This window comes from Diabrotica virgifera, chromosome 5, assembly GCF_917563875.1.
Source record: "Diabrotica virgifera virgifera chromosome 5, PGI_DIABVI_V3a".
Lineage (NCBI taxonomy): Eukaryota > Metazoa > Arthropoda > Insecta > Coleoptera > Chrysomelidae > Diabrotica > Diabrotica virgifera.
This window is the reverse complement of record NC_065447.1, coordinates 203,831,151-203,847,829: the sequence shown is the minus strand read 5'-3', so window position 1 is coordinate 203,847,829 and position 16,679 is coordinate 203,831,151. Positions and strand designations below refer to the sequence as shown.

At 31.4% G+C, this 16,679-nt stretch overlaps 1 protein-coding gene across 1 annotated transcript in view; it reads left to right on the top strand.

The window, feature by feature from the left end:
• The window catches only part of LOC126885261 (importin-13), a 76,516-nt gene that overhangs the window by 5,821 nt on the left and 54,016 nt on the right, over window positions 1-16,679 (top strand). The window contains exons 4-8 of the mRNA XM_050651747.1: window positions 531-649; window positions 2,900-3,037; window positions 8,011-8,206; window positions 11,758-11,970; window positions 12,262-12,518. Of these exons, the coding sequence (XP_050507704.1) occupies window positions 531-649; window positions 2,900-3,037; window positions 8,011-8,206; window positions 11,758-11,970; window positions 12,262-12,518 (923 nt within the window). The remainder of the gene's footprint in view (window positions 1-530; window positions 650-2,899; window positions 3,038-8,010; window positions 8,207-11,757; window positions 11,971-12,261; window positions 12,519-16,679) is intronic.

Sequence of the window (16,679 nt, the reverse complement as noted above, 5' to 3'; positions counted from 1 at the left end):
CTATTCACTGGATCTTCCACTTCTGCTTCGAACTTTCCGTAGCTAGATAGTGTGATGCCTAGGTAATATTTAAACTAAATCACTTGTACTATTATCTGATCCTCCAGCTATAATATCTTATTAGATTTGTTTTTATAGCCATGTCTTTTTTGGGAAAATTAACATGTTAAATTTTCGGGCGGGTATATTAAATTAGTGCAGCATATGTTGCAAATCATCTTCACTTTGAGAGATTAGTATTACATCGTCCGCATAGCAGATTATTTCAAGTTGTTTTGCTCCCATTTGGTATCTTTTTTAGGTTTTACTTTTTTTATTATTTCATCCACGAGCAGGTTGAACAATAAATAACTCAGGGAATCCCCCTGTCTTATCCCATTGCCAGCTTCAATTGGGTCAGTGCATCTTCTACTTCTTCTTTAATTGTGTTGTTCTGGTAGATGTTTTTCATCCAATAAACAGTGTTGAAAATTTGTGCGTTATTTTTTAAATTATATAATAGTTGAAAATAATATCTACTATGCTTTCAGTTTCAAAGAACTACATTGGCTTTGAACCAAAGGAATAGAGTCAGGCAGGTTCTTCAGGATGTTTCAAAGGATATATTAACAGTCGTGGAAATGTGTTTGATGCCCATACCTGCTGCAGGGTAAATATAATATTAATTGTAATTTTTTACGCGGCAAAAAATTCCGCCACCCAAAATTTTTGATTAAGTTTGACAATCTATAACTTTATTATTTTTACTCCGATTTTCAAAATTATTGCATCAGTTTGTAGGTACATGTATTGATGTCGTTTGTTATTACTCCGATAAAAAAAATTTTTGCTTAGATGGCATTATACGGGGGCGAATGGAAACATTTTATTTTCTCCTAACTTTAAAAAATTCTGTGGAAAAATTGAAGGGTTTATTTTGCTGCATACTCCTTTATTAGTATACTGGAGGTATCACTAAGTTTTTGTTTTTGAATTATCCGAATATCTCTTTTTTTGTAAGAGTTGTAAATAGAAATACTGCTTTGAAGGTTTATTTAATTAAAAATATCAAACGCAATAAAATTAACAAAACAAAACAAAATTAACAATAAAACAAAACAATTCAATAGCGGGTATGTCCACCTCTTGCAGCAACGACTGCTAGCAATCTGTTTGGCATCGAACAAAGATGTGTTATTCTGGCCTGGGGAATAGCCCGATATTCCTCTACCAGGGCCATAACTGTACCTCTGGAGGCCGAGGATGACGGCGAATAGATTTTTTTAGTTCATCCCATAAATGCTCAATAGGATTGAGATCTGGACTGCATGCGAGTCATTCTAATCTTATCAATCCAACCTCTATTTTATGAGCCAATCAGTGTTTTTATTTACAAATAATGGTACAGCTCTTACAATAAAATAGATATTCGGGTAATTCAAAAAACAAAATTTTAGTGATGCCCCCGGGATACTATAACAGGACTATAAAACAAAAGCAGCTCTTCCATTTTTCCACAGATTTTTTTAAAGTTAGGAGAAAATACAACGCTTCCATTCACCCCTGTATAATGCCATGCAAGCAAAATTTTGTTGGTGCCCGAATATTACCAAACGATATCAATACATGTACCTACAAACTGGTGCAAGAATCTTGAAAATCGGAGCACAAATAATAAAGTTATAAATTGTCAAACTTAATCAAAAATTTTGGGTGGCGGATTTGTGCCGGTGAGTGTAATAAAGAAAAAAACCTCGACACCTTCCGGTATAAGAGGAACATCGATTATGGTATGTGTAATAAAGAAAAAGTGAAAAAACAGTCACATAAAAAATAGGTATACTACATTCGCTCTCGCGAGATTTTTTTTGAGACATTCGGAATAGGAAACGTACAACACAAAAATTCCTACCTCACACTATTAACTGCTAAAATCAACTCAAATCAACTTAATCTTTCATTAAAAAAAGAAGAATTATTAGAAATAGTGGGAGTGTCTACTAAACTCATAAAATTTTGTGAAGTTTATTTCTACAAAATATTTTTATTTTGTACAATAAATAATTTTCTCATTTGCTATCAATACATTATAATGGTTTAAATAAATAAATATTGATTGGCGTAAGGTTTATGTTATTTTTATGTCTGTTTACTATTAATAATATTGGATATGAGCAGGTGCGTTGGTTTTGTAGTAATTTCCAGTCACTTCTGACAACTGAATTTTTCAAAAAAGAAATTACTAACGTCAGTGTCAAAAAAAATCTCGCGAGAGCGAATGTAGTATAGTCACGTAAAAGGTGAAACAAAGCAAATGGGAAAGAAATACAAGAAAGATATATAGTAGATACCTAATGTTAAATGAAAAACTTATTTCGTTGTGCAACAAATTACTTTTGATATATGAATTTGGATTATGGATTTATTCCATAATTAATCCATAATTCCATAAATTCCATAAATTCCATAATTTAATCCATATTATGAATATGGATTTTTTCCATATGAAGACATATGTGCAGCCATAATGTCTTCAAGGCAAAACTATGCAAATTTGTTGTTTGCATCTCTTATTTAAAGCGATAATAAATTGCAACGAACTCAAAAGACAATGTAAACAAAAGCAAGCTATTATGCACTAAACACTACTGAAGAGTTGCTAATTACGCTCGTATCCCAGAGAAGACGCTGGAATGTTTTGATGAGAAGTTATGAACAAAAGTAGGTTACTTTTGGGATATACTTTATATACTTAGAAAACTATAGAATGCTAATTGTAGACATAATTTCATGATCTATTAAACAACATTTACATTGAAAATAAATGGAATTGTACTAATGAATGGGTAAATAAAATATGTATTTAGTAACTAACATATAATTATCATGTAAAAAACTTTAAGTACATATTTGTTTATAGATTTAACATGGGTAACTTAACAACTTACCTAAATGCATCAAGATGCGCATCTGCATGGATACAATTGGGGGGTCTAAATATGGATGAATGTAATTCAGTGAATAACCTCCTCATTGATCTTACATGTTATGTTTATTGGTAAGTACAGATATTTTAGCATCAAATACAAATTCAACTTTCAAACAGTTTAATCAACTGAAACCAAATCAATAATCAGAATCTATAAGGCATAACTTTTTAAAACGGTTCACTCAACTGGGACTAAATCAGAATCTACATGACATATCTTGTCTATATTATATACCTGGCATAAAATATAATGCAGAAGCTAAGCCGGAAAATCAAAAATCAAAAAGATATTGGAAAATAAAGGTAGTACCTAGATAGAATACCTAGAAAGACACCTTTAGACATAAAACATAAGACACATCCAAAATCGAAAATATAACTGGGTACTAAACAGAATAATAAGTGAATAAACACATCAACTGAATGGAAGGTGAGAGGGGGCTCTCTCTCTCACCTTCTTGGTTTAGACCTGTTGGAATAAAGATAAGTATATAGGGTATACACAAGAGATTTTTTTGACATTGTAATATTAGTTCAGTCGGGTTAGACGAATAATAGGCCTAACCTTGCATTAGGAGCTGTCCCAAATTTTATTTTTTTAATCTTTAGGGGGGTCAATAGTAGTGTAAATTTAAAATCTCGACTGAATTCCTCCATTGCGTTAGCCGCCATCTTGATTTTAAACGAGAACCGTGTTTGCTCAATATCTCCGCCATTTTCAACTTTTCGACAAAAGGGAAAATAGTAAAAAGTGGTCGGGGAGCATAATTACTGAATTGAATCTTTTTTCCGAGCTGCCCCAAATTTTATAATTCTATCTTTTAGGGGAGATCAATAGTAGTGTAAATTTAAAATCTCGACTGAATTCCGCAGTTGCATTAGCCGCCATATTGATTTTAAAGGAGAACCGTTGTTGCTTAAGGCTATGGCTACATAATTCGCAAATATTTTACGGCTATCCCTACCTTTTCTGTCTTTACATGGCAAATTACGTGTAGTAAAATTAACACTGGTATGGATATGTACACTTCGCGTCATATAAAACTGGTACACTTTTTTTTCCCAATGTAAACCTGTGTTCAGACTGACAATTATTGTTCGTGAATCACGTCGTTGTTGCCATCACAGATAACGGAATTGCACTAAATCTAAATACAAAAAAAATAGCGTTTAAAATGTATATTTCGAATTGTAATACATATTATATTTAAATTCCACACTTGTTCACTGTAAAAGTTATTCACTTTGTATTAATTTCAAATTAAATTTTTAATTTTTCCAGTGTGTTTTATTTATTCTACACAACTTAATGCAGTTTTGTCCTAGAATTTACGAGAAACCAATCACACCTCTCGATTTGACGTTAAATATAATAAATTAAAGTCATGTCAAGAATTATTATCTATAAACATTTTTGAATTGAAATATTTTCATAAATTATAATAAAACACGAATCAATGTATGGATATGGATACTTAATTGAGATGAAGGAAAATTACAATAATTGTTTTAGTTTTTAGTATATTAAAAAATGCGGTCTGTCGCACAGCCCCGTTTTTACCTAGTTTGATATCATATTTTCCTTGAACTGGCAACGTTGCCCTAGAAATTAGAATGACACATTTGACAAGATCAACTTACACAACTTGAAAAACACGATTTTCGGTTATAAGAGTTGTACCAGTTTTTTTTTGACGCGAAGTGTACATATTACTAGAATGTCATTCTACTTGACAATATCATAACTAGCTTAAAGAGATGGCTTTTGAATGTTCTTGGATAACTGTTATTTTTTGTGTAATTGCAAATTATTAATTCAGTTAATAAATGTGATAATTTTTTCACTAGCTATGTATTCAGTGATTGTAATAATTTATATGTACCTACAACAAAAACTAATACTCAATCGAGAAAAGAGGAAAAGTGTTAAAGTGATTTTTTAATAAACGGAATAACTTTTAACGGAAACTTTTTTAATAAATGGAACGCTTACAATTTTGAACATCTGTAACAACAAAATACTTGGATCACAGAATATATCTTGATGTATTTTCTGCTTCTATCTTCCATAAATAATACACAATAAATAACTTTTTATAAAGTTCACCTTTTAAATCATTTATTTATCAAATACACTATATATCGATGTTATTTAATCAACAATTCAAAATATTCCCGATTCATATCAATTAATTATTTAAAATTGTCACTGATTGCAAATAGAAGGGTAATATTTGCTGATTGTCAGTGTCTGACTGACAATATTCTATTCGACTGAGTGCGTTGTATGACAAAGATAGATTTGGAAAATTACCACGGACATTGTGTTCGTTTTTTTCGAATCCTGAAAAAACCAATAAATATTTTTGAAAAATCTAAACGCAGAATGAAAGACTAAATTATTACCGAGGGCCGAAAGTCCCTTAGAATAAATAAAAAGTTTATTTTGAATGAGATATTTGAAATTAAAAATAACACTAAATTTTCTCTTAGTTTTTCACCCCTGTAACTTATTAAAATAAACATTATAGAAGTTCTCAGGGACTTTCGGCCCTCGCTAATAACGCAATCTTTCATTCTGCGTTTAAATTTTTTAAAAATACTTATTAGTTTTCTCAGGATTCGAAAAAAATGAATCCCCATTTGAATAACATTGCAGCCGAAAAAACGTACCGATCCTCTTAATATCTCCGCCATTTCCAACTTTTCGACAAAAACCGTAGGAACTAAAATTGTTGGAAACGCAATTTCCTACAATTTCTTTTCCACAATTTTTTTATGCGATCCATATTTTCCGAGTTAAGTAGGAAAATAGTGGAAGCGGAGGGGAAGCATAATTATTGAATTGTCTCATTTATTATTAACTTTACGAAATAATTGTACATAAACAAAAATAAAGAGAATTATATTTTATACAATTTTTGAAACCTACAATGAAACACCAACCAAACTAAGTACATAAAAGACATAAATAATTACTTACATATATACAATAAGTTCACTTAATTTTATTAACTAGCTGGTTTTATTGGTTGAATTTGTCTGTCGATAATTAAGTTTCATGTCAGCTAACATATTTTAATATTTCAACAATTTTTTTTTTAATTTTGGACCCCGTTGGGGGGAATTTTCCCATCCCCCCCTCTTAGACCCGCCACTGGATCTTTCAAAAAATTGTAGTAAATCGTAATTGCAACAATTTCAGTCCTTACACTTTTTGTCGAAAAGTTGAAAATGGGGAAGATATTGAACAAAAACAATTGCTTTAAAATCAATCGGGTCTTACGCTCGCGCCTTTACCGCATACGTACTACCTTTCAATATTGATTTTATCAAAAAAATGAAAGATCAAAATTGTACAAAATCTAATTCTCTACATTTTTGTATAGGTTAAAATTTGTTGTAAAAGTAATAATAAACGAGATAATTCAATAAATCAATAATTATGCTTTAAGGCTATGGGTACATAATTCGCAAATATTTTACGTGTATCCCTACTTTTTCTGTCTTTACACGGCAAATTACGTGTAGTAAAATTCACACTGGTTTGGATAGGTAAACATTACTAGAATGTCATTCTAAATACTTGAAAATGTCATCATTAATTTAAAGAGATGGGTTTTGAATGTTCTTGGAGAACTGTTATTTTTATAATTGCAAATTATTAATTCAGTTAATAAATGTGATAATTTTTTCACTAACTATGTATTCAGTGATTGTAATAATTTATTTGTACAACAAAGACTAATACTCAATCGAGAAAAGAGGAAAAGTGTTAAAGTGATTTTTTAATAATATATTGTTATGGAACGCTTACAATTTTGAACATCTTTAACAACAAAATACTTGGATCACAGAATATATTATCCTGATGTATTCTCTGCTTGGATGTTCCACAAATAATACACAATAAATAACTTTTTATTAATTTCACGTCTTAAATCAATTATTTATCAAATACACTATATATCAATAATATAGTACCAATGGCCATAGTTGTCGAGGTACTTTATGTAAATAAAAAAAAAAATAATAATATTTAATCAATAACTCAACATATTCCGGATGCAATGTCAAATATTTAAAATTGTCACTGATTGTCAGTGTCTGACTGACAATATATGCTGACAATATTATATTCGGCTGAGTGCGTTGTAAGACAAAGATAGATTTGGAAAATATTGCCACGCATTGTGTTCATTTTTTTCGAATCCTGAAAAAACCAATAAATATTTTTGAAAAATTTAAACGCAGAATGAAAGACTAAATTATTACCAAGGGCCGAAAGTCCCTTAGAATAAATAAAAAGTTTATTTTGAATGATATATTTGAAATTAAAAATCACACTAAATTTTCTCTTAGTTTTTCACCCCTGTAACTTATTAAAATAAACATTATAGAAGTTCTCAGGGACTTTCGGCCCTCGCTAATAACGTAATCTTTCATTCTGCGTTTAAATTTTTCAAAAATACTTATTAGTTTTCTCAGGTTTCGAAAAAAATGAATCCCCATTTGAATAGCATTGCAGCCGAAAATACGTACCGATCCTCTTAACTGTCACTGTTTTTCCCCATAACTCGGAAAATATGGACCGCACGAAAAAAATTATAATAAACGAAATTATACAAAATCGCATTTTCAACAATTTCAGTTTCTACATTTTTTGTCGAAAAGTTGAAAATGGCGGAGATATTGAGCAAAAACGGATCTCGTTTAAAATCAAGATGGCGGCTAACGCAACGATCAAATTCAGTCGAGATTTTAAATTTATACTACTATTGACCCCCCCTAAAGATTAGAAAAATAAAATTTGGGCAGCTCCTAATGCAAGGTCAAATGGTATCCCGACTGGGCTATATGTGAAAAGGTCTGTGAAGCCAATCGGTCCCTTTGAAATATACATGGTTTAAAGATATGTGAACTTACTGCGTAAATAAATTGATTTTTGGAGATGACTTGTTTTGAGTGTCATTTACTTGAATTTTGAAGTTAGCTTAAAATATTTACGGAGTTAAAAATTTTGGGTTTTAATATTTTTATAGGAATAAGTCTGATCCAGAAGGATTATCTGGCGATGAAATGGATTTGATGGAAATAACAGTAGAAGCTCTTACAGCAATTTTTCAGCATCCTAACACCCACAAGTATAAAAATCATGTATTTAAATATGCTGCTCAAATACTTCACAAATTCGATAAGATATTGGATGTGGAAAGGAATCAGCAGGATATGAATAAAGTAAGTAAAGGATTTTTTTCTTGATGTTTTGATTATCTTTCAATCATTGAAGAGTATGTAAAGAATTTTTCAATCTAGATTTAAGCTTGGCTACTTTTATATGGCCTAGGCCTAGATCATGTGATGTGATCTTTTTTAATTTTCTAATTTGTTTTAATTTTTTTTAAATTTTTTTAGTATTCTAGTATTTTAGGCTTGCGCCTAATCGGCTGCAATGCTATTCAAATGGGGATTCATTTTTTTTTTCGAATCCTGAGAAAACTAATAAGTATTTTTGAAAAATTTAAACGCACAATGAAAGATTACGTTATTAGCGAGGGCCGAAAGTCCCTGAGAACTTCTATAATGTTTATATTAATAAGTTACAGGGGTGAAAAACTAAGTGAAAATTTAGTGTGATTTTTAATTTCAAATATCTCATTCAAAATAAACTTTTTATTTATTTCAAGGGACTTTCGGCCCTCGGTAATAATTTAGTCTTTCATTCTGCGTTTAAATTTTTCAAAAATATTTATTGGTTTTTCAGGATTGGAAAAAAATGAACACAATGTCCGTGGTAATGTTTTCCAAATCTATCTTTGTCTTACAACGCACTCAGTCGAATAGAATATTGTCAGCATATTGTCAGTCAGACAGTGACAATCAGTGACAATTTTAAATATTTGACATGGCATCGGGAATATTTTGAGTTGTTGATTAAATAATATTGATATACAGTGTATTTGATGAATAATTGATTTAAGAAGTGAACTTAATAAAAACTTATTTATGGTGTATTATTTGTGGAAGATCCAAGCAGAGAATACATCAGGATAATATATTCTGTGATCCAAGTATTTTGTTGTTAAAGATGTTCAAAATTGTAAGCGTTCAATAACAATATATTATTAAAAAATCACTTTAACACTTTTTCCTATTTTCTCGATTGAGTATATTAGTTTTTGTTGTACCTACATATAAATTATTACAATCACTAAATACATAGTTAGTGAAAAAATTATCACATTTATTAACTGAATTAATAATTTGCAATTATACAAATAACAGTTATCCAAGAAGATTCAAAAGCCATCTCTTTAAGTTAATGATGACATGTTCAAGTAGAATGTCATTCTAGTAATGTTTACATATCTATACCAGTGTGAATTTTATTACACGTAATTTGCCGTGTAAAGACAGAAAAGGTAGAGATAGCCGTAAAATATTTGCGAATTATGTACCGATGGCCTTAAGAGCGTAGATGCAAATTTACGGCTATCCCTACTTTTTCTTTCTTTACACGGTAAATTACGTCTAGTAAAATTCTCACTGGTATGGAGATGTAAACATTAGTTGACAATGGCATTGTCATCATTAACATAAAGATGGCTATTTCGTTCAGTTTTTGAATGTTCTTGGATAACCGTTACTTGTATAATCGCTTAAATTATTATTTCAGTTAATTAATAGGATTATTTTTCACTAACTGATTAGTATTCAGTGATTACAATAATTTATATACTATACGTACAATAAAAACTAATAATCGAGGAAAGGTATAAAAAGAGAAAAATAATATTGTTACTATGGAATGCTTAGATAAATTTTGAACATCTTATAATAACAAAATACTTGGATCACAAAATATACCCTGGTGTATTTTGTGCGCTATTCCGTAACTAGTAAAGAATAAATAACTTTTTATTAATTTTATGTCTTAAATCAATAATTTATCAAGTACACTATCAATATTATTTAATAAACAACTCAAAATATTCCTGAAGCCCTGTCAAATATTTAGTAGCCTTGTTTGTCACTGTCTTGTCACCACATTATATTCGACTGATTGCGTTATATGACAAGGATAGCGAATGTTCGATTTGGAAAATATCACCACAAACATGGTGTTCATTTCTTCCAAATCCTGGAAAAACTAATAAATATTTTAAAAAAAATTTAAACGCAGAATGAAAGATTATATCATTACCGAGGGTAGAAAGCAGTGTTGCCAATCGGCGTATAATTATCCGATTTGCGTATCTTTTTGAGAGCTGGCGTATCTTTAAATAAATCGGATATTTGCGTATATTTTTCAGTGTATCTACCAATCTACTATAATAGACTAATAACAAAAATAACTTAAAAAAAATCCGCTTCTCATTCATATATTCCCAACACATTAATTTTCTTTGGTTCCACCCAAATTTCTATAAGTAGCCTATATATTGGATGAATGTTAGCGACACCCGATACTTTTCATGGTATCTAATTATCTAAGATAATAAGGGACAAAAGGGACCTGTGCGAATTGTTTTGTTTAGAATTTGAGTGCACAAATGTTTACACTTAAGGCATACTGATCCAATTCAAATTTCAAAAACAAGGATTCTGCCGTCCGATTTTATTTATTGGTTTTTTGTCTTTGATAGCTATTGCACAATTTAGTTTTATTTTATGTAGGTACAGTGCAATGCTTAAGTAAACGTCTGTTGAAATAAGTTTTGGTTTGTGAAAATACTTTTTTATAATGGATAAATGGTAAAATTAAAAAATGAAGCTAACATATGAGGCGCTCAGAGCAACAGTTGCCTAACCCACATCACACAATTTTGCCAAAACGCTTTTACTACGTTAAAGTTATGCATTAGTTAGTATTTTCAGATGAAGATTGGCTCAAGAAACTATTGGTTGATCTACTCTGCATCTGAAAATATTTATATAAGGGATAACTTTAATGTAATTAAAAGCGTTTTGGTAAAATTGTAGGATGTGGGTAAGGCCACTGTTGCTCTGAGCGCCTCATATATTTGTTTCCTTATTTAAAAAAAGTAATTTCATTGCTATTCATTCTACCATTTTCAAACGCTAGTGTAGAGTGTACAAATGGTTTTCAGTAATGTATTCAATATAAAAAAAGATAAAAGAAACCAGGATTATCCTAAGGGGGGGTTACAACTACTGGATGGTCTCTCAATTTACCCTGCACTTCTCGTAGATTATTATCGATAATGTAGAGTTGTCACTATTTTGGGTCGCCCCCCTCTGAGGGGTATGTAATATTAATGGTGTTAAGCGTAGAGAGCCCAAAGTACATCCAAATGGGGGGTGGGTTATAATCCCCAACCCCCCTTGGTTACGCCTATGAGCGTATATTTTCGTGACAAATCGGATCTTTTTCGAGCGATCATCGGATAATCTAGAGAAATGCGGTTGGCAACACTGGTAGAAAGTCCCTTTGAATAAACAAAAAGTTTTCTTTTGAATGAGATATTTGAAATTAAAAATCACACATAATTTTCTCTTCGTTTTCACCCCTGTAACTTATTAAAATAAATATATAAATAAAGTTTTCAGGGACTTTCTACTCTCGGTAATGATGTAATCTTTCATTCGGCGTTTAAATTTTTCAAAAATAGCTATTAGTTTTCTTAGGATTAGAAAAAAATTAATGGATTTAAACAGCATTGGAACTAAATTTTGCTCGTCAAACGCGTCAACAAAGAACGTATCCTACATCCCATCATAAAGTTCCTCACAACCACACATATGCTTACGATTTATTTTAATTTCAGGATGTTGTAGCCACATTATACGGTTTAGTAATAGCTATAGGTGACACTCACTCCAGAGTTTTTATTGACAATTTAAAATCACAAGATCCTGAAGCACAACGAGTTTGCTTTGATTTGTTAAATTTCATACTGAAATGTTCAAATTTACCTGGTTTCTATCCTATAGATGAGTCTAGCAGCACACTTACTTTTGGATTTTGGTACACTTTGCAGGTGAGGACTTAAGATTTATTTTAGTTTTTATTACCTAATTTTGATTGGCCTTGTGTATAGTTGGAACGTGAATTATAAATTGGAAAATTCCCTCATCTTCTTTAGTCTCAGCATCCGTTATGGCTTGCAAATTTAGAAGCCTCGGAGGTGTAACCAGAGAAGGTTCCCATTGTTTTCAATCCGGTGGGATGTATAGTAATATTTTTGGTGTTATTTTATGTGCTATTAGATTGAAAACTTAGACTTTTAATAACACTCATAAAATACTAATAAAAATACTTTTTGTACTAGGACGACATAATTTCTTTGGAAGCTCCTGAATGTGCCTCCCTCATTCTGACAGTAAAACCGTATTACAGAGATCTAGTCTGTGTAATGTTGAGGAAATCAATGTTTCCAGTAGTTGATGATAACAACTGGAGTTTAGATGATAAAGAAGTATTTAGGTGTTACAGACAAGACATAGCCGACACATTCATGTATTGTTACGTAGTCCTTAACTTGGAAATGTTGGATATTTTAATGACGAAACTGACTGAAGCTTTAAGGTAAATTAGTTGAATATAATTTTCTAATGTTTCGATACATGTTTTGAAAATTATTTCTTATAAAAGCTGTATAGAAAAGGAAGGAATAAATACATAATATACGGTAAAGATAAAGATACGAAAACAATTTACAGTTATTATTACAAAATTAGCGAGAGATACTAATAGCAATATTCTTGTTCTCATGATCATTTTTCAGTGCGTCATTAATTATGACGTCATATACTGTATTGGGTGTGTCGAGACTTATTTCATGTAATTATTGACGAATCTGACAGATGCCAGAATCGTACTTAGCCATAGGTGAAAAGCTTGTGGAATTAAACTAATTAGTAATTTAGTAGATTTGATTTTTACACAATGTTAACATGTAGGTTTTTTTATAAAGGGGAATAAAATTAAAAAGTAAACAATAATGTTAATTAAATTTATAAATATGGAAACATTAAAAAATGACACAAAACTATCCATAAACTGTGTTTTTATCTTCTTCTCTAGGTGCTGTCTCCGCTTCAAAAGTTGATAATCATCAGAGCGATCTTTATTTCTGAAACCGCGGCTCTAAATAATTCATTGTTATTACATCCAAACCATTTCCTAAGGTTCTTCAGCCATGAGTTACGTCTCCTTACTATGGATATTTTTCTTGCATAAAGACCTGGAGTATAAACTAACTTCTAACGAATTAAATTCTAAACCAAAATACAAAACTAACTTTTAACGAACTAAATTCTAAACCAAAACACAAAATAATGCACAAAAACGTTGTTTAACACAAGGGAAGTCGAATTCGAAATTTCAAAATGACAGGTACACAAAATACTGACCTGAATAATAACCGTCACTTGACTCTTTGACACTTCTAAAAAATGGCCAAAATGGACGAAGTTTTCGTCAAATGTTCGTAATACGTGTATTTGATTGGCTAGAAAAAACGCGCATTCTAAATATCAACGAATCAAACGTAAGTTAGGAATAGACATCTTATGTATATAACCATTGTAATGCTGCATTATTTTTGTGTTTAATCACGGAGCTACCGCTTTTTCCGTCTCATCAAACTTAATGCATTAGAGAGAAATCGAAAAACTGTGACGCACTGAAAAATGATCATGAGAACAAGAATACTAGTATTATATTTCCACTTAACACGTTGACTGCCATATTAAAAAAAAAGAATGTGTATGTACTTTGTACGCACGTAAGAAGTTATATGTACTTCTATTATGTGATTTCAACGAAATTGATATATGTACTTTAAACAGTTTATTTATATTTTATTTAAATATTAAACTAATTTGAATACTTACTACTTTCCAAAAATTTTAAAATATTTATTAAAATAATACCAAAAATTAAAAAAAAAATAAAAGAATAAAACACACACAAACACATTGAAAAATGCCACAAAGATATGATTTCTGAACAATAATAATTATTGTTATCAAAAATACGCATTTTCTGAAAAAAAAAATACATATAACAAATATACTTACAATCATAAAATGTATAAAAAAATAAAATAATAAAAACTTGCATTGGGATTCGAACCCGCGCTTGTTAGTATGCTTAGATTTGTAATCGAAGCCTCTACTCATTTACCCACTTACACACATCCGTCATGTGGGAAGATAGGCCAACTGAACGTTTTACTGTTTGACAGTTCTGAATTTAATCAAATTAGTTTGATTTTGGTGGAATTAAAATATTAAAATACAACAAAACATAGTACCTACTAGGTAGGTACATTTTACAAATAGGTAAGTATGTACCTAAATATGTAATTTTTTATTACAATACTGAAACATTTACAATTACGTACCTGTTGCTTTTAAAAACTATTTAAAAAGTCACTACAATTATAAACTTGCTTTTGTCTGTGTCTCCACAACAATAAAAACTAATATACACAACATTTGTTTACCCATAACCATTGACGTATTAATAAAATAACCGACATATTGAACAATTGTTGACAGGTCATTGTAATTACCCAATCAGAGCACGTATAACGTTTGAGGACCAAGACTTTTGATGAATTCGCGCACATACAAATTTACTCCCAGCGCGCCTAAAGAAGTATAACTTCAAAAATCGGTCCCTCAGGCCTTTCTTTTTTTTTACATTTACTGCCATGATCGTGGTAATAGACAGATATTAATAAAATCATTTATCGAATTTAACAATGTTTAAAATAACATCCTGCGTTGTCAGGTATACGAGAATTTATACGATAATTTTAACTTTGTCCGCAACATATTCTGGTATGTATACCATAATAGTAAAATATACGATAATTTGAGTTGATGCTATGATCATCGTCTTTAAATTTTTATGTTGATTATCTCGTGTAACCTACAAACGTTGAAATGAAAAGAAACAAATCTCGTGCATTAAACTTCAACATCTTAAAGCAACGCAAAAGTGGATGAATTGAAATGTAAGCTTTTTTAACTATTTTTGGAATGAGTTTTACCAAAATTTGTGGAATTAAAAAAATATTTCAAAGCGATAAAGTAGTTATTACAAAGTTGCGCAAAGAAATAATCCCAATGTATAAAGATCTATTTTTTATGCAAGGCAAGGCAAAAATGGAGATGGACGGGACGTGTTGCAAGAATGAAAGACGACAGATGTACAAAGTGGTTGCTTGAGTAAAGAGCATGGGCAGACAAGCGAAGTCGGGGAAGGCCCCCAACGTAATTGACCGATGACCTGAAAAGAATTGTGACCAATTGGATAGCAGAGGCTCTCTCTCTCCTGTCGTTTCCCCATTACTGACGATCGTGATTTCTTCCAATATTCCTAACAATGTTTCTCCATTGGTCTCTATCTTCAGCTGCTCTAAGAGCTTCGCAGAATGAGTTTCCAGCTGAATGCTTTATTTGGTCAGACCATCTAGTTGGTGATCGTCCTTTTGATCTTCTCCCCGGAACGTTTCCAGAAACAGTTAATCTCTCCAAACTGTCGTCACCTCTGCGAACCACGTGAAAGAATTGCAGAATTCGTTGCCGACATATTGTAGACAGCCTTTTTTTAATATTGAGTTGGTTTAGAATGAAAACGTTTGTCCTAGGAGCTGTCCAAGGTATGCGTAGCATTCTTCTCCAGCCCCACATCTCAAAAGCATCAATTTTTTGGCGCTCGCATGCGCGAAGAGTCCAAGTCTGCTCCGTATAGAAATATTGAGAATACAAGGGCATTCACCAGTCTCATCATGATATTTTGAGAGATAGATCTGTCTTTCCAAACTTTAGTTAGGCGACTCATCGCATTTTTTGCCATACCAATACGTCTCCGAACTTCTGCTTCACAGTTACCATCGTTAGTTATACGAGACCCGAGATAGACAAAGGTGTTTACTATCTGGTATTCCTGTAATATGTTAGTCAGTTGAATAGTATCAAATCTGTCGATCACCATTATTGTTGTCTTAGCTTTATTGATTTTCAGACCAACTTTATTGCTTTCGTACTCAACTCTTCGCAGAAGATCAAACATTTCTTGCTCATTTGCTGCTATAAGTGTAGTGTCATCAGCAAATCTTAAATTGGAGATTTTCGTACCAGCTACTGTTACTCCACCGGCCCATCCTTCTAAAATCATCCTCATGACATGTTCACCATAAATGTTAAATAAGTCAGGTGACAACACGCATCCTTGTCTAACACCTCTCTCGGTCTTGAATTGGTTTGAGAACTTCTGATCTAGTCGTACTGTCGCTATATTAGACTGGTACAGATTTTTAATAAGTGTCACCAGGGGCATTGGTGCGCCCATTTCTATTAAAATTGACCACAGATTTATCCAGCTTACACAATAAAATGCCTTTTGGTAGTCAACGAAGCGCATAATCATAGGTACTTGAAATTCTCTAGACTTTTCAATGAGTTGTCTCAGGTTCAGGATTTGTTCCCTTGTACCTTTACCCTTTACAAACCCCGCTTGTTCCTGGGGTATTTGGTAATGTAGATAGGTTTTTAATTTGTTTTTGATGATATGCAACAAGATTTTACTAGCATGTGTTATTAGTGACAGTGTGCGGTAGTTTTCACATCTGGTAGTAGTTCCTTTTTTGTGTAGTGGGATATAAATGAGGTACACCAATCAGATGGTCATTTTCCTGAATTCCAAACAGCGACACAGATAGAATGGATGATA